This window comes from Halictus rubicundus, chromosome 3 (genome assembly GCF_050948215.1).
Source record: "Halictus rubicundus isolate RS-2024b chromosome 3, iyHalRubi1_principal, whole genome shotgun sequence".
In the NCBI taxonomy this organism is placed as follows: Eukaryota; Metazoa; Arthropoda; class Insecta; order Hymenoptera; family Halictidae; genus Halictus; species Halictus rubicundus.
The window spans coordinates 17469995-17488951 of NC_135151.1; the positions used below are offsets into that span (position 1 = coordinate 17469995).

General features: G+C 43.2%; 2 protein-coding genes across 13 annotated transcripts in view; both read right to left on the reverse strand.

Moving 5' to 3' along the window:
* LOC143352883 (trehalase) overlaps window positions 1-12533 on the reverse strand; it is a 43413-nt gene extending 30880 nt beyond the window's left edge. For 2 of the 7 annotated variants that reach the window (XM_076785878.1, XM_076785884.1), the window contains exons 1-2: window positions 12139-12533; window positions 10363-10498 (exon numbers count right to left, since the gene is read on the reverse strand). In XM_076785878.1, the coding sequence (XP_076641993.1) occupies window positions 10363-10496 (134 nt within the window). In that variant the 5' untranslated portion in view covers window positions 10497-10498; window positions 12139-12533. Of the gene's footprint in view, window positions 1-5850; window positions 6162-7638; window positions 8125-10362; window positions 10499-12138 lie in introns of those variants that run through there. The other 5 variants (XM_076785879.1, XM_076785885.1, XM_076785889.1 and 2 more) reach the window with 4 other exon arrangements.
* Window positions 12534-12679: 146 nt separating this feature from the next.
* LOC143352879 (histone lysine demethylase PHF8) lies at window positions 12680-18784 on the reverse strand. 6 transcript variants are annotated; one of them, XM_076785864.1, is made up of 13 exons: window positions 18553-18784; window positions 18072-18157; window positions 17715-17993; window positions 17503-17644; window positions 16967-17416; window positions 16690-16891; window positions 15858-16615; window positions 15658-15708; window positions 15279-15469; window positions 14958-15160; window positions 14607-14654; window positions 14022-14205; window positions 12680-13943 (listed from the first exon to the last, which is right to left on the reverse strand). In XM_076785864.1, the coding sequence occupies exons 1-13, from the start codon at window positions 18648-18650 to the stop codon at window positions 13864-13866; spliced, it is 2772 nt and encodes a 923-aa protein (XP_076641979.1). In that variant the 5' UTR covers window positions 18651-18784; the 3' UTR covers window positions 12680-13863. The 6 variants fall into 6 exon arrangements, with proteins under 6 accessions (XP_076641979.1, XP_076641978.1, XP_076641976.1 ...); XM_076785863.1 differs by having other exon boundaries at window positions 15279-15478; XM_076785861.1 differs by having other exon boundaries at window positions 15279-15478; window positions 15846-16615; window positions 18553-18783.
* Between the last annotated feature and the right edge of the window lie 173 nt (window positions 18785-18957).

Consider the following 18957-nt stretch of genomic DNA (forward strand, 5'->3'; position numbering starts at 1 on the left):
ACCGCGGATCGTCGCCAAAGCACGTATCGCCATCTTTTGGCGAAGCGCCGCAACAAGACGTACCGAGGAAACACCGGTCGATAAAGAAGAGCGGTTGTAATTTACAATCGTCGATAATACAGGGATCTACCGCTGGTAACGGGAGGTGGGGAAAAAAAACGTACTCGTCGGGTGACCGGATAACGAGGTGATCGTGGAAGATTTCCCCGAGGCTGTGCCATCAAGGATCCGTAAAAATTGTCGACGAGATCTACAAAAATAGAACGCACGTATCTCGGAAACCGTTTCCAGGTAAAACGAGCTCGGAGCGGACTTCGAACAGAGTCCGTGTCGAACGTGCGATTGAAAAGCAACTTGGCGCGTCTCAGGCTGACGCAACAACTCTCGTCGGTCATGCACTGGACGTTTCTTCGAAAAGCGTCGGGACACGGTGTAAAGGACTAACGGAAATTTCAATCGATCACGTCCGCCGATCTATTTTGAAACGTGCGATTTTCAGTCGCGTTTTTAAATTCACTCGTGTCCTGTCTGGATCTTCGCGCGTCACGATTCGAGACACAGCGACCCAGCATTCGGCGATACGAATCAGAAAAATCTTTCCGCAATTACTACTCGTTCACCGATAATAATAAGGTTTAATCGGAGATGATTCTTCTGATGTACGCCGTGAGCCGATTCGCCGTACCGAGGAAGGAACAAAACAATAAAGCGCAATTGCACGAGCCGCCGATTATTTCATTGACCGGGCTGACGTCGGTGATCGCGAGCGAACCAATCGGAGCGCGTAGACCGGCGAGCCCCCCCTAAGAAAATCGCTCGATTTTCTCTGGCCGTTGTTATCCGGGATTCTAATCCTCATCATGCTGTGACACTCGACTCCGATATCGTTCGACCTCCCGCAATGACGAATGATCCGGATGACGGACGTATCGTTTATTGCTCACGAGATCCTTGCACCGCCGTTTAAACGAATCACAACTTTTCCGCTTCACCGCCCCAAAAGGGATAGAACGCAATCTCGTAAATCGGCGAGGCGGCGAATTAACGCGACAATGCCGTGTCTAATACTAATTTCAAATGAAACGGCGTTTTATCTTGGAAAATTACAATGATTCTCATGTATATTCAGCGGGAAAAGATCGGCCGGTTTTTCTGTTTTGTTCGTTATTGGAAACTCCGTACGCGGATAACGAATTCGGTCGTATCGGGGTTTTACGATCGCGAAGCGAGCACGTGTACCGAACAGGATCGGCAGTCACGCGTCCGTGTACCAGGTATTTTGGATTTTATTAATTGCAGAATCGAAAGAGATCGCGCGATGCTCGTGGAAAATGAGGCACCGTGAAATCGAATCTAGGCCACCGACCAGTGCCAAGTTTTACGCGAATATATCTCTGTCATCCCGTCTCGGTCGAGGTTCTGTTCTTGGTGGCAGTCCGAACAACATGCGAGACGCGTGACAAGCGGCGCGCAGCGCGCAACGCGTGACTCTTTGCACGCGTGCACTCTAACATGCGACTCGGCATTTTTCAACGCCCCTCGATTCGTTACGATTCCCAATACCAATCTTGATTATAGCTTTAGGTACCAAATTATTAACGTTTCGTTCTTTTAATCAACATTTATAGATACGAAGTACTTTTTCACGCGGATGAACGATATTAGGGGTACGCATAAGTAATCAATTATTTGCAAAGAATTTGTTCTGTACCGATCGTTGAAGAGGAAACACGTATTCTGTTACAGTTTTCGGTAGAGCAGCCTGTGTTCAAAATATTCTAAAAAGTATAATTTTTTCTACAATAATAAAATGGCGGCCGTACCTCCCGAGGATCATATTCGTCATTGCATACTTTTTTATTTTCATGCGGGATTTAATGCAACGGTAACAACAACAAAAATTTGCGATGTTTATGGAGATGTATTGAAGGTCAACAAGTGTCAACAGGGCTCGAAGTGGACGACCAGTTGATTTTGATAATGACACCCTAAAATCTCTAGTAGAAGCTGATCCAAAATTAAATATACAAGAATTACCGAGAAGCCTTGGGTCCACATGGTCAACTATACAAAGGCACCTACACGAAATGGGAAAGGCATATAGGCAAGGAATATGGGTACCGCATCAATTATCTGAGACCAACAAGAATATTCCTCGATCATTTTGCGCTTCATTGCTATCCAGATTTCGTAGAGATCCCTTTCTTAGCGGAATCGTTACCAGAGATGAAAAATGGATTCTTTATGATAACATAAAGCGTCCCAAGCAATGGCTTTCTGCAAATCAAACCGCAACATCAACCCCTAAACCTAGTTTATCACTTAGGAAGGTGGTACTGTGCATATGGTGGGACTGTCGTGGCATAATTCACTTTGAGTTGTTGAAACCTGGAGAAACAGTCACTGCTGAGTTGTATTGTCAGGAATTGCAACAACTGTATTCAGAACTATTGAAAAAGAGGGCATCTTTAGTCCAGGGAATAGGTGTAATACTCCAAATTGACAATGCCCGACCCCATACAGCGAAACTCACTCAGGAAAAAATCAATAAATTGCAGTGGGAAGTTTTACCGCACCCCCGTACTCACCGGATATTGCTTCCTCTGACAATCATCTTTTTAGATCTCTGGAGCATTATTTAACCCCTTGACATACAATGACGTCTCGGAGACGTCATTCATTTCATGTGCCATTGTAGACTTTGACGTCTCCGAGACGTCAAGAACTGTCTTCGGCGAACGTAAGTCAAATTAAATGGTATCCTACGGACGCGTCGACGCGCATTTTATTTGTACGTCAAGGAGTTAAGAAATAAAACATTCACTTCTGTAGTAGATGTAAGGAGGCATCTTGAGTCATATTTTGCTTGACGAACCCTGGATTTCTATAAGAATTGAAAATTTGCAGGAAAAATGGCAAACTGTCCTTGATAATGATGGAGATTATATAATAAATTAAGAAATAAAAACTTGAATTTACTACAAAGTTTGTTTCAGATTTCAAAAAAATTGCTTACTTATGGGCCCCCCTAATATATCGTTTTATTAGTGTAAAAGTGAAATCGTACGCCGAACACTTTTACACTATCGACTCTCAGATCCAGATACAGTCGTTCGCTATTCGAACAAAACGCAGAATCTCGACCGTTCAGCATTATATAAGATGCGACGCGGTAGGAATTGTTTCTATTATTATCTTAGTAATTTCACGAAAATTCGTCTTCTGTTTGCTTCGACCGGTCAGAGAACGGGGACGAGGAAACCCGACTCGAACTGGTAGAACATGCGTTCGGGCACGACCCGGACGCTCGACCCCTAACAGCTTTTAGCAAGCAATTCGACTTCCAATTATCCGGAATATATCCATGGAAATGAAAGCGACAGGGTCGTCGTAAAAGGAACAGTGAACCGGTGAACGCGCATTCGGAAATTCTGTTTCAATTCTGTTTCTGAAATCTAATTTCAGCGAGCGACGCCTACGAGCACGGTTCAACGACATTTCAATCGTCCTTCTTCCCTTTGGCCAGCGATACGTAATCAGTACGCTGCAAACGCCCGCGCTCGTGCGAATTTTTTACGTATACGTACCAGCGAACCACCAAAGGGTTCGAATCCTCGTCTATTAACCCTTTGCACTCGAGTGGCGACTCTGAAGCGCCACCAGAAATTGTTGTGGCATTATCTCAAACAAATCACAAGAAATATTACAAAATATTTGTTACATTACAAAATTTGTATTTAATAGATTACTAAACATTCAAATATTATACGTGGAAATCGGATCAGTTTCGTACGAATAGAATGAAAATATTCTAAGACAGAAGAAAAATTTAGTTTTAGAATTAAAATAGTGCCGAGTGCAAAGGGTTAATTAACACAGCACTATGTGTGCGCGCGCGAGGCAAGTAGTCGGCTCCCAAAGGATCGACGCTCGCGTTTCGGATTTCACGGACCGTGACTGATTACGAGGAAAACTGCAACGTCAGACGGAGGCACGGTCTCGTCGTTCGAGCCTGTACAAAGTCTCGCAACGCGACTCTTATTGCGTCACGCACGTTAAAATAGCTGGCACGACGACGCACATGATCGAACGTTTCGACACGGACAAATAGTGGCGGCCGTTGTCGAGACACGCGCGGAATTGGGTAAAAAAAAAAAGCGCTAATTGTTCGGGGATCTTTCAAGAACTCCTAAAGCACGATTCAATGTCGTCGCCAACTTCAACGAGTCGTCCGGACGATTCTATCGATCGCGTCGACGAGGCTCGAAGTTGAAAGCCACGGGTTTCGACGATAACCGATTAGAGTTCAATGTTAACCGCGTCGCGTAACAGTAGAAACACGGTCCGCAGCAATACGAACGTGTCGTGGAACGACGCAATCCGTTCGGAATTCGAGGAATGCGAGTCAGAAGCGAATGAGAACCGCTGACGATCGAGCCCCCTTGGTCGATGACCGGTCGAGCCAATCGCGAGCCGTCCCGCAACCAACGCCTACGAATCCCACCAATCGGAGAACGAGCCTGGCGGAGGCTCGTCGCGCGTATCCGCTTTCTCCGTGTTCCGAGAGTGGCGCATTGTTGACACTTCGCATGGCAATGCGATTGCGTTCGCACCGTACACCGTACCCAGCCTGCGTCGTCTAGCGTCGCGACGTGACGATCGAGGGTCGATACAGGGTGGCGAACGCGAAGAACACCATACCACGACACACGGAAAAACTTGTTGTAAGTCATACCCGTGATAGAGTGCTAGCCAAACGACTCTATTACGTGGTTCGCAGACGCACATTCACAGTTCCTAATATCCGCGTATTGTTTCCCTCTCTCGAGTGTTTCGGATTGAAAAATTGCTGTCTAACAGGTTGACACAACGATAAGGTTAGCCCTGAACAGCTTTCGTACGGCAGCGTCGATTTATTCCAAGAATTATACTAACTCTCTCGGACGGTAAGGGACATACCACACTCCGGCCTCGATTCAAAGACACAGGTTCCATGGCGGAGAAGCGAAGAATATTCGTCAGGGAAAAGATTTTACAACGAGCACCCGAATCTAATAATACCATTCGCGCGACCCTCTAACTCACTTTAAAATCAATCCTGGCACACTCTCAATTGTGACATTGCCATACCAAATCTACCAGACGTTACTTAAGACAAACCGATATCTTGGTCCAATCGATATACACTTGGACCCTATCGAACCATCGATCTCGAGACCGAACACACATCGATATTTGTTACTGCAGAGCCGCGGGAACGTCGCGAAGCTTGCCAAATCAATGGCAAACGTTGTCCGCGATAAAAATAGTCTTTCCAAAATATTCCGCTGCATCGCGAAATGCCGTGCAAACCGAGCGCGCGGAACACGAATTGCCAGATTCAAGGTTACCTTCAGTTTTCCTCTAGCCGAGAACAGATCTCCCGTGAATCACGCGATTATAACGGCGAACCACGTGCGAACCCTTTGTCCCCCAATGCGGTTATTTAAAGCGTGCGACTGCATCGTATAAACAAAAAGAAATTGACAAGGACGGGGACAACATTATGTAAGACCGCCGAACAGGGTACAATCAACCCCCTTCCTGTAACGCTATCAATTCGTTATAAGAAATTCAGTATTGCTATAAATCGGACAGAATTCTATTAAATTTGATAGAAATCAAACCGCCATTTTTGCTCCGTAATAGTTGTACCGCGTCACGGGAGGGTGTACCGTGTCAGAATTGCTGGGCCGCCAATGAGAATCGAGTTCACGTGCGACGAACTATTGCAACACGTGTCTCCGCGTGGATGCTATCGCGAGATACCTCGCGAAATCCGTGGACCGCCGACAGGTTGGAAAAACGTACCTTCGTTGCCGTTAAAGTCAGGCGAACAACACAGGAGAGAAGCTGCCGATCACTAAATTCACTAACACCCCCAGCTCGATGCTTGCCGACGATTTTACGGACGAAATCGTTCTAGCTATTGTTCTATGTTAAAACACGCGCGAAATGAGAACCGACCAACCGAACTGGATACTGCGGGTACTTGCGCGACAATGACGAAACCCGTCTAATCGTTGCGGAGAAACGTAAAACGTGATCACCGTGCCGCGTTACGTATGTGACTGACCGAGAGTATCCTCGAGACCGAGACTCACACTCTCTCCCTCTCTCTCTCTCTCACTCTATGTGTGCATCCCCTCTTCCTTCACCCTACGCCTCTCTTACTTTGTCTCATTTCCCCCTCCCCGCACACTTGCCAAATCTCTCACTCCATCTAGACGTTCCTTCGATAGAGACAGTTGCAGAGACTGCATAGGAAAGATAGCATTCGCGTGAACGCATAAAGATCGGTGTTTCCAACGATCATTGATATAAACAGTTTTATGTCGGGTATTAACCGAGTTATTTTACTTTTACTATTATGTATTAATACCGACTGTATTTCTATTTCAGTGTGCGAAACGAGAAAGCGACGTTTTAGGTGTACCGATTGGATTGTGTTAAAATTGTACGGCGCAGAAAACAGCCTTGATTTTTATTCCATTTTTCCAACTTTCTGGAAATTTTGTACGGTGATGGAGACGACGATCCAGCCCGGGCGAGAACCCAGTATGAACTGGTTCGAATCGACGCGTTTGCGTGCGCCGTGGCAATCAGCCAAACGTCGAATTTACGCGAAGATCGGCGAAAGCTGCCGAAGACGAAGCACGTGCACACGAGACGAATCATTCAAGAACCTCGCTTCGCGAGTTGTCCGCATACTCACTGGCCACGCAATCCAGCAGAATTTTCATTTTTATCGACGCAAGCATTACATTATCCCCGATCCGACACGACAAGGAGACGACGGAGTCGATACCCGACACGACGCAGACTTATCGGCGCAATTTCGAAGAGCGTATCGATGTTGCGCCGTGCACAATACAGTTCGAGCACGTGCAACTCCTATTAGAATAACCAATTAGGAGAGACACATTAAACCCATCGCGACGGAAATAATCGACGCTGGATCAATTCTAATCTATACTCAAATTTGACATCGTCCGATAACATCGATAAATTTATTCAATGACGCTTATTCTAGCGTGTAATTGTTTACGTTAGCGTCATCGCAAACTCGTACAGCTGGAAATTTTCATTTCTCCCAGAATTCAATTTCTGAAGGACTGTCGCGTGAGAAAAACAGTTTTCAAATACAAGTTCGGTAAATAAAAACCTACGAGAAAACCGATCGTCGATTACCGCAACGCGAAATACGTGTTGGACACTGTGCGTGTATGCAATTGACAAATGCATCGTAATGGGCCGATGGCGACCGAGAGGTCACGAAATAAACCGAACGTACCACGTGTCGTTCGACCATATTTTACTATAGCATACAACACGGTGTCCAATAAACGTCCTCCCTCTTCAAACGTGATAGGATAATCGGTGCTTAATAAGGACGTAATTAACCCTATATTTTTAACTAACCAGTCGTGAATGCAACGTTCAGATTCAATTTAGCTGAACGTTCCATTACGTCCTGATATTATATCACGACCAATCGTATCACGGTGTTCGGCGTTTGCAACGGTAACGAGAGAAAGAACAAAAAAAGAATATATAGTGACATCTTCTGAATGACGGTAAAGAGCGTTGCATACGTACCGAGCTCTCGAGCGCCCTTAGATTACTCGTCCTTAACCTCGACACTATTTCACCAAAGAAAAACCATGCCACGATAAACGTCGCATTCGAACCGACGGACGTCTCACTACCGATTCCGATCGATGTCCAGGCGAGCACGCGCCACGCGAAGATCCTTCGATCCGATCGTTGAGCGTGCAACGCGGGAAAGAATCGCGCGCGCAATTCGAATATCCCACCGTTTCCGTACACGTGACTGGTCGACAGCCGCCTGTTGTCAGCAATGCAATTGGAGGTTAGGTACGGCCGTTTCACGGTGTAATCCGTTCGCAGGACAACCCTAACCAAGACGCGCGGAGTCGTTCGACGCGGGACGAGCAGTCGCGATAACTCTCGATAATCGGACGGTACCGGACGATGCGAGAAAACTCCGGAATCGAAACGCGGGCAGACCGTACGGCACTGGTAACGAACTGTAATAGACGCGGCCTTTTAAACAGGCACGAACGTTCCGGTGTCCAATCGTGGACTGACGCACAGCCATGAATCGGACGAACTTTTATGGTCCCTCTATCGACACTTATTGCCGATAATTATGCAGTTGACGCGGCCGATCGCGGTGGGCTCTTTTCTCCCCCTCGAAATTACTTTCAACGTCGTTTAGTCGAGAATCGCAGAAGAACATTTCACTAAAATAGACGTTGTTCTCGAGGCGATGTAAACGCGACGAATACAATATAAAGGTTCCTCGAGGACAACCACAATTGCCGCCTTTGTTCTCACTGCTGTTTCAACACCGTTCAAGCAAAACACGCAGCCATTGCAGTGTCAATTAACGTTGGGTCTTCTAATTGTTTTCTTCGATCGATGGAAACGATCGTACTGACCGAACGAAAATAAATTGGACTCGAACGATAACGCCTTATCGATTCCACGCAGCCGACCGGTCACGCGATTTCTGTATCACGGCAAAAATGTCTCATGCGACTCGAGGTTTTTCGTCGCAGGAGAGAAATCCGTGATATATACCGTACGTGTTTATAGTATTTTCATATATTTTCTATTTGGACGTCGTTTGGACTCGTTAATTATGAAAAAGGAGATAATCGCAAAAGCGACAGGGGAACTAGATAACTGGTTCATTGCCACAACGGTCATTAATAAAGTGATTTCTCAACGTTAGATTCTTTGCGCAGACAGTTGTCCCCTCGGTGAAATTCCAGCTTTATCTTGGGGCAATGTCTGGCGACTTGTTAACGACTCAAAAATGCATATCGCCTCCTTGAATGTTTTCAAGAAAAATCATCGGTGTTTAGGAGGAAATGGAAGTAACAGAATCGAAAACTACGAACGCGTGAATACATGCGTATGTGGTACGTTGTCGGAATGTTGGCGATGCGTGTTCGCAAAGTCGATGATAAATACGTCGTAAATTATCGTACATGTCTGCCCCAATGTTTTCAGTCGCGGCCACGAAAAATTTTTCCACGATTAAACGATTCGATCAATTGGACGGGTCAACGAGAACGGAGGATTACTCGAGCCTCCCCAAGTACGTTGACACAGTGTCGGGAGAGCTCTTTCGCGCGTAAATGGTGGCGCGCGTGTGCGAGTCCGCCGAGAGACGTGTGCAGTGTGCACGCAATACGTGTAAGTAAGCAGTAAGTATAGGTAGACACAGTGTACACTGTCGCTCAAGTGTATCTCAACAATTGCAGTGCTATTTTCGAGTTTCATCTTTTTTTATGCTCTACAAGAATATCAAATATAGCCAGCGAGGAAATGAGAGTGCTCATAATCGGGGTTTTAGTGTCCCCACTTTTCTGCATCATCTTTTTGCCTGGAACAGAAACTGCATCATTTTTTTAGCCTGGAACAGAACCTGCATCAACTTATTAGCCTGGACCAGAACCTGCATCATCTTTTTAGCCTGTACTAGAAGCTGCATCATCTTTTAGGCTGGATCAGAGCCTCTTTTAACATAGAAGTAGCATCCACTCTGGAATTATTAGGAATCCGCTGCTAATGATGCAGGTTCTGGTCCAGGCTAAAAAGATGATGCAGGTTCTAGTCCAGGCTAAAAATTAAAAATCCCGGGCGTGAGCACTCTCATTCCCTCTCTGGTATAGCGTTTCGTTAAAAAAAAGTACCGATGACCTTGTAGACTTGCAGAAAAGCGCCGTTACACACGCCCATTGAAACAATTTCACAAACTTCCGAAAACGTCCACACTCCGAATTGGATGAAATTTTGAATATAGGTAGTTTTTAGACTATAATGATGATTGCGAGAAAGATTCCAGGCGAAAAATTTTCTTTCTGGAAGTAGAGCCTTTGGGTGATACGATTTAGTTGAGACACCCTGTATACGTGCAATACTCCAGTGCGAATTAGTACTAACGCCGCGCCGGCCGGCGACAGATTGATTTAAAGTGCCGCATCTCACGTACATTGAACTCTGTACGAAACGATAACGGTGGCTATTACAACGCTCGGAGATGAGTATAATTTCATTTGACCTCGGTTCACTGGTACACACGGTATTTGTGCGAGTAACATTCGAAGGTTAGATGTAATATCGTGATAGAATCGGCAAATGTTCAATGGAAGGAAAAGATGTTTTGATGCGTCTGGAATGATGACCTACAAAAGGGTTATCTAGGTTATGCTCCGATGGACAAGAACTGTCCTGCCTCTGACTAATGATCGGTTTCTGCACGCACACCAAGATGTGTCATGAACTTACCGGGTTCCAACCAGTTGATATCGATCAAATCTATCGCCGACTGACCCGCGATGACAGCGCAGTTGGTAGCCTTGATTGGTGCGCTGCCCGCTGCTACTCAGGCAACGGCGAGCTCCTTGCCAAACAACCAGCATCACTAGACAATTCAATAAATTACCCTCAGGTTCTTTGTCTCCGATGACCAACTACATATACATGTATCATTCTTTACAGTTCAGGAGAAAATGCAACAGTGTGCGAATTACTTTTCTGTTGCGGTGTACGCGCGATTCAAGTTTTAGCTTAGCAAAGTAGTAAGCTTAGTTAGCTTAGATGTAGTATCTTCGTTCGATTCCCGTTGATCAGCAATAATCGCGAGATAAAGTTCCGAGCATCGCAAATTGAAATCGTAACAAAGTTGAATTTTATTTTTGCGTTTTCATCGGTTACCTAAATTTAAATGGGTGCCGGTTTTCACTTGGCAAAGTCCCCCTCGAGTTCGTCAGAGGAAATTTCATCTCGACCGTCGGTCGAACATTTTTACCGATTGTTGTTTCTATGCCAAGTAATTAACTAGATGTTGCATACATTCTCACGAGTCGTTTCCGTTGACGAATTTACCGGATAGCGTACGCGGTGAATGCCGAGCCGATTAAAATACTTGCCAATTATATCTATAATTCCATTATATTCTTAGATATTTAAGAATACAACGCCGCAATGTCTACTGATTGCATGTTCGTCGTGTCATCAGATAAAGAGCCTTGAACTTTACATAGATCGGGTTACGCGTTTTCGAACGATAATTCTTGACAACTTCTCGAACGCGATTACCTACAAACGGCAAGGATGTTCACTGTGCGATTTGCTGCATTATCTATTCCCAACAATTTTCCACCAGTTTCGTGTTAATTGATTTACGACGAGACCGTGAAAAGGTATCATCTTTTCTTTTCTTTACTGCAATAAAGCTTACGGAACTAGACGATCCAGACATTTCTAGGATATCTTCGGTTATCGCTGCGTGCGTGTGTACGCACAGTATAAGCATATGATTGTGTAACTTGAAAGTTGTATTATTATTATCCACGTTAATGCTATGACGCGCTACAATAGGTAGATTTCGCTTGAAATTTGAAGTAAATATACATCCTCGTAATGAATCTAATTTGAGGTGAAAACTGCACACGCACATATCTATTTAGACCACGGAATAGATGCTGTATATGTGTCTGAAGCGCGTGTCACTGCAGAGCAGTGTCGCCAGATCGAGACTTTTTCCCCCACTCTAATTTCCCCTTCTACCGCGCCATTCCCTAAGTTTCCGACGCGTTTCGTCTCTATCGTGCATACTCTGGTACTGGGCAGAGAGGGGGTAAATTTTCCCCTCAATTCGTCTTCCCTCCCCTCGTCTGGCGACACTGCCGCAGAGGCGGAAGTCGGTGTCGTGTACTTTGTTCTTAGGGTCGATTGCCATTGTTTAAAGATGTGTCAACCAAGCCTCATTATTCGAATATGTTGTATAAGCGAAACTTATTTGTATCCTACGTTTTGGTTCTGACTAATAAAAATGGTAAAAATATCTTCAAGCTATCAAATTTAAATCAGCTTACGTATACCCATTGAAGAAACCGCAATTTTTTCAGATAAAGATAGGTTCAATTAATACACGTAATCGCAAAGATTATTTAGCGAAATATAATCTCATTCCTATATTTATAAGATTGTTCGTGTCGAATGCAAAATACAGCATCCCTCGTTTAATATATGGATTTAAAATGCATGACTTTCATTTACCTTGCAGACGTCAAGTATCTATACACGCGATGGCGTCTTCGATATTCCACGCGGTCGTAGAGAAACAATCAAAATCTCAATCGGTATTATCATGCATCACAATTCCTTCTTGCTTATCGATTCACCACCTCTTCACTATTGCACAATGCACGCGTTTCGGGTATCGCGAGTAAAAATTGGTTGTCGAGTTAAAAACACACGGGTATTTGACGTAACGATTGACGCGTTGACGGTTTTGCGGTCTGAATACGAGCAGAATGATCGTTAAAAAAGTGATGTGTCAAAAAAACGGATGAAACGGTTGACGAACGTTTTCTCGAATACAATACACGGAGAATTAGTAGTGGTTAGTAGCGAGTTTGACACGAACGACGAACGACCAACGACGAACGATCAGCACAAGTCGAGGTACCATCGAGTACTGCCGAGCAACGACGACCAGGCGCATGCGCCTTTACACCCTTGTACCTTGTATCGCCGGGAAGTACAAAGCTTACGTTACAGCCTAAAAGCAGACTTTGACATTAATCGATCGATTAATTGCTAAGGAGCATTTATCAAGATTTATGTTATAATAATAACAACAACATGGATAAGTAAGGATCGTATAATAATTTTGACAATTTATTTTTCTTTAAAAAGTATGCGAACAAATGTACGAATGATATTTTGAATGCGAAAGTTATATCGATACTTAAAGTGTTTATTTGCAAGAAAAATACTTATGTCACAATAATGTCCAAAAATTGTCTAACAATCAGTTATTGTTGGGTAAGTATATAAAAACTAACGGTTATTAATACTATACCAGTCCCACGGTAATTCTCATTTGCAGAGTCAATGACGAATCCTTATACAATAAAAAAAAAAGATGTGAATTCGGTGCATGTTGCGACGTAAAATCGAAGTAACAAAGTCAACGCGTAAGTGCAATTCTTGCATTGTTCTTTTGCATTTGCATGATCGGTTACAATGCTATAGATGAATATAAAAGAATGTTATGTACATTGTTCGTCGAAATAAAAATAAATGAAATCATTATCGTAAAATGGATTATAGTCTCGCTTACGTTTAAATGAATGGAACTTATTTTAAAAGATAAATTAATAAATATTATCATGAATCGCGGTGATATGATAATTTCCTATAATCTCACCATGCGCGTAAGTACGAATCACCGAAATCGCTAGAATGTACAATTAGGTAAAAAATTTGTTAGCAAAGTTTCAGAACCCGAACAACCGGTTCCAACGGTCCGTCAATTGCCACACAATCATTGCGACGTGTGGAATTAATTTTAATTATTAAATATATAATTAAACAAATATTAGTAAACTACAGCCTCTATACATACATAAATCAATAAATTTGTTCTTCCGCCGAGTTCTCTCCATCTGAATCGTTTAAAATCAAATCGCGCGTTTAGGAAAAGCTTCGGCAAACCGCTCATCCGGTCGCGTGACAGCGCCTTGCCGAAGTGGTCAGTATCAAAATGCACTAAATATCCTCTTAAAATTAAATAATTAGATATAATAAATATAAATATATCGTTTAAAAAAAGAAAGCGATCTTAGTCGTTAAAACTAGAATCTTACGGTAAGGAGGCTACCTTAACGAATAAGATATATTTACATAGCAATGTACACCTATTAGATGACTTTTGTACACAAATGAAGAAAATGACGTGATGCTTATTTTGTTCTCGAAACAGATCGCGTTTGCTACCTAGTGCATCATTTTATGAAGCTTTAAAATCTTTCCCAACCGTTGTTTCGCTGTTTTCATCCCTTTTTTCGGTTTTCGTTCTAGAAATTCCATAATATCATTATTTAAACAACTATCCGTATAAAATATAATGCAATAAAATGCGAAAGATACGTTACCGACTGGAACCGGGGCAGCCAATTTCGCTTTAACATCCTTTAGCCTGTTAGGGCTTGTCAGTATCGAGCCGAACCCTGTGGTGGTTTTCATGGAGTCTTCCGAAGAAGAAGTCGACGTTCCACTCGCTGTACTTACAGGCAAAGACTTCGGTTTCTTTTTATTGTACGTCCTCTTAGCTGTGCTCTGTTCCGTCATAGAAAAAAACAACGGGTTAATTTCGGGTCCGTTGTCATACTGTGCGAGAAAAGATTATGAAAGTTGCAACAAATAGAGTTTACAAACAACATTAAGGAGAGTATTTTCAACTGTACAACACGTTTTGATGGAACAAATGTAACGACGATCTTGTCTGTAGAAAAAGAATTAGGCATTGGTTGTTCCTAAATTTCGTCCTTTCGACGATCATAATCCCTTTTGTTGGAGATAGCGCGTTTCGCTACAAGAGTCGCTGTATTTGTTCCACCGATTGTAGACAAGACATGATACTGTAACGGAGAAAATGACAGTAGACGTCCGATGAGAAAGAGAAAGCAATGTATGTGCAACGAAGTGAAGCGTAAAGCCGTATCGTATAATATGCCTACCAATTTTTTCTTGGAACCCTTCTCCATGTTGTTATCCAGATAATCATCCTACGCAACACGGGTATGCAAGAATGAAAGAATCATGGGAATTAGAATGAAGTTGAACATAAATGAATCGATCTGTGTGCTCTTGAACAGGCAACCTACTAGTTATTTACATATAATACAAACACTAATTTATATGCACGTGATTCTGAGAATGCTGAACTGTCGAATTTGCTTGTATTTTGATCAATGACAATGACTGAATTATTCACGTTACTGTTATGTTACGTTATGTTATGATAAATAATATTACAAAAAAAAAAAAAGGAAATGATTCAGGACCGAACCGAAGTACTGTTTACGTACCGACTGTTTGGCTCGTTTCGCCGCTGCCGCCTCCAAACCTTTTTCGACAGACGTTTTTTTAACTCCCTCCCGAGCTGGACGGTTCGTTTTCGGCAACAAAGGACCTACCCTTGCTTTCGGGTTCCACGCTTCGTCTATTTGACTCTTAGATTTCGATTTGAAGATATAATCCTCGTCGTCCGAAGCGTCTAGAGCTGGGTAAACTATACCAACGAAAAAAAAAAAAAGAAGATGAAATAGAATTTGTTGGACAGTGTTATCTTCAACAATGAGACTCGTACTAAAGGAAGAAACAATCTCGTTATCTCTGCATATACGTACTGAAATCGTCATCTTGATGAACTTTATCGATGTTTTCTATCGACTGATCGTCGTCGTCGTCATCGTCGTCGTCTTGCGGCTTCGTTTTAGCAGTTTTCGTGGATTTGGACGTGCTGTCGGACGTGGTAGAGTAGCATTGCTCGCTGAACGACAGCATCCCAGCGATTGCCTCTCGCGTCGATGGTGATGCCCTGCCAGAACTGGTCGTTTTCAATTTATAAATACTAAGACACCAAAAAACGTAAAGAGCAAAGGCACTAAGCTAACCAAAACGAATGCTGTCTTTTTATTACGATAATAAACTATGCTTTACGAGCATGCTTCGAAATGTATTCTTTATCGACGTACTTTCGTATAGAGTTTTGTAATCTAGTCTTACCCTGTAGGAGGAGGTGGCATGGCTTGACTGTACTGTGGAATCACAGTAGATCTGAAACCAGTTGGTTCTATAAGTGTACGATTCGATAAATTTAACGCGTTAACTACCGCAATGCTCGACGTACATATGCATTGTATCAGTTACGCGGTAGTGAACGCGTTAATTTAACCAACGATGAATACACATACGTTACGTCCAACCTTTGAGCACCGTTCCCTAAGGTGTAGGCCGAGGCTTTCAAAAGTTCTTCAATACCATTTTTTGGTACATCGCTCAAGATATCCACGTCGCCGTCGTAATCGCGTTTCACTCGTTTCTGTGCGTTGGTTTTCGGCGTTCTTTTCCGTTTTGGAGATTCGTCCACTGTTAACCGACCGTAATCGCTCTCGTTGCTACCGTCGTGAAAATCGTATATAGAGGTCTGTTTCCATGTCAGATCTTTCGTGGTATCGAGCGGATGGGCCGAAGGTAAATTATTATATACTTTGATCGTGTCGTGAGTACTTCGAACAACCTCGTTGTTTCCCAGTTTGAATCTAATTACAGTCGGGCTTTGTTTTCCCGGCTTCGACGATCGTTTACTGTTCGGAGGACCACTGGGCTTCTCTTCCAACGATGGGCCCTGTGTCTTCAAGTACGGGTACATGATCGGTTTGGGTAAGGTCAACTTTAACGGCGGTCGACCGGACGGCAGTGATTCAACAATTGTGGTTTCAACTTTGTTCGTTTCTTTCAGAGTTGTTTTAAACGGGTTATCTACCATTCTATCGGCTACGTCGTAGTCGACGAAATCTTTGTTCAACGGTTTCTTCTTTTTTCGTTTGCTCTCCCGCTCCGGTTTCGGAGGATTCAAGGATATCAAATACCGTTCTGCATGACGAATCTCCTTGCTAAAATCTTTCAGTAACTTTTGACTGTTTATGGTCTCCGGTATCTGTCCCCTGCTAATCATATTGTACTGAAACAGAGACGAACTATGATCTACGGGGTAAACAACGTAAGAACCTCCAATCGTGGCAAAGACGCGCTTACGTCTTTATCCGTGTTCCATTGTTTGAGAATGCTAAGCAACGCTTTAACACCCTGTAAAAGATACGGCGGGCACTTCTTTCCCTCATTGTTCAATTCTTTCAATTCCTTTAACAATTTCTTTGCTGCGAACCAATTGATTGTCTCGAAACCTGGATATTGAAATTTCGCGGGAGTTTTCATTTTCCTCTCTAGCTCATATATTCTGTGAAGCGTTCAGCGGATTTAGTAGCGGTACGAAACGTAAACGACAGTAGTATCCGGTGACGATAGTACTCACTGTATCTGCATCGGAATGTTGAGACTATGTACAAAATTTCCGCCGAAAACCAACGAATCGACCGGAGTTAGCACAGCGTGTATCCATCCAGTCGGAATCATCATAGTCTGGCCCTGTTTCAAAACGCATCTGTAACACGCGTCCGCCTGGTCTCCGAAAAATGTCTCGCTCTGGGTCGAGCTGCACATCCAGTGCTGATACAATTGTAAATTCGCGGGAGTCGGCCTAATCAGGTAAAACACCTTCTCTCCGCGTAGCACATGGTACCACACGGACGTGCCGCCAAAATCAACATGGAAATCTGTGAAACTGTCTTTGACCCCCATTAGGCAATATTTTTGTACTTCAGGACGTTTTATGTCACTATCCTCGGACCAATCGCGCGGCCAAACAGAATTGACCCAGTCAAGTTTACGCGCGATGTATGGTGCTTCGACCATTGGTGAAAGACTGCAACGTTTATTTGTCAATATATACATGTATTTCCTAGAAACATTTAAAGCCAACATGTGGCAAGGCAATGAATATTGATATACCCAGTGTTTGAAAATTCAAGACTAATCACATTAAGCACCCTTGTCCTGCAAGGGGAATTGTAATACTCGACAAAGTCTCTTAATTTCATTCTTATGTTGCTTTGTCTTGTGACGTCGATCACATCCATCTCTCGGTCACCACCTGTATCAAAAAATGCGTTTATTCGCTGCAACTTCTTTGTATGCCCAAAAAAACACCAATCGATAAGTACCTATGTAACTTTCCACGTCGTAAACGCTAAAGTTCGGAGGAGGTACAACCATATCCAACCCATCCTTTCCATCAATTATAATAGGATTCTCAAATCCATTGGTCTGCAAATATTGAAGCGTTAATTGTTGACCCCTCACGTGTTTAACAATTTCGTCGGCTTTTGGAAAGTGTCTGGACTTTAATTCTCTTATAAATACTGGTGTTCCAGTTTGAACTGGTTTATTATCTGCATCTGTCTCCGAGTAATCGTGTCTATGCCAGTTCAACTTTACTTTCACTGAAATATGATAGTCAATAAGAATAGTTACAACTTTGCGACGTGTATTATTTCATCCGTATTTTTCAAGATACCCACTGAGAGAGGGTCCACACATGGCTTCGCAACGCGAACAGTGATATTTGTCGAGGTCTATGGTCATGTACTCTTTTATGGATACACACCTAACAGAAAACAAAGTAAACAGGTTAACATGCATTGTCGCGTAGAGATGCGTGTGAACGTATACAGTGTTTGTATACGCTATTACAAATCTTATATTGGCACATACGAATTATTTAAATAGTATTGTCACACGAAACGTAAGTATAGCATCCTTCGAGAATAGGTTATGTTAGTAACAACAAAACATATTCTGACTCTTGCGCACGCTATGCTCTAATTATTGTTTATAAACAACGAAATACGGGAAGCTGTTCGCGCGGAAGTAATCGAACAGTCGCAAAATTCCCCGTGAAAAAGCGAGCACAGGAAAATGTTTGTATACCATTTGGCGAAATATAATTCAAGCATAGCGTACAGAGCATCACGTTCCATCGACGAATTTCAAAATTCTTACCCCCCGTGGTACCACTCTTTACAGACGTCACATTGTATCATAAATTGTTCGGAATCATAAGAACGTCCACACAAACAATACGTGACTGGTAACTCCATTTTTCGTGGTTATTAACGTTGAATACAATACGGTGACTCCGTGTCGTTAACATTGGATGGTAACTATAGTAGCCGCGATGCGTCGCTGAAGAATCACTTTCAACGTCCGCCTTCCAGATTGCGTTAAGGCGACGTTTACATCGTTTTCCGCCACGCCATGGCGCCACGAAAGATCCGTACGATGTAAACACGACATGAAGTATGAAGCTTGAACGACGAGTATCGGGAGTATCGTTGACTCCCTAGTTTACTATTTAGTTACTACATACTATCGAATATTTAGTCGATAGTTTTTATTCGACTGAAA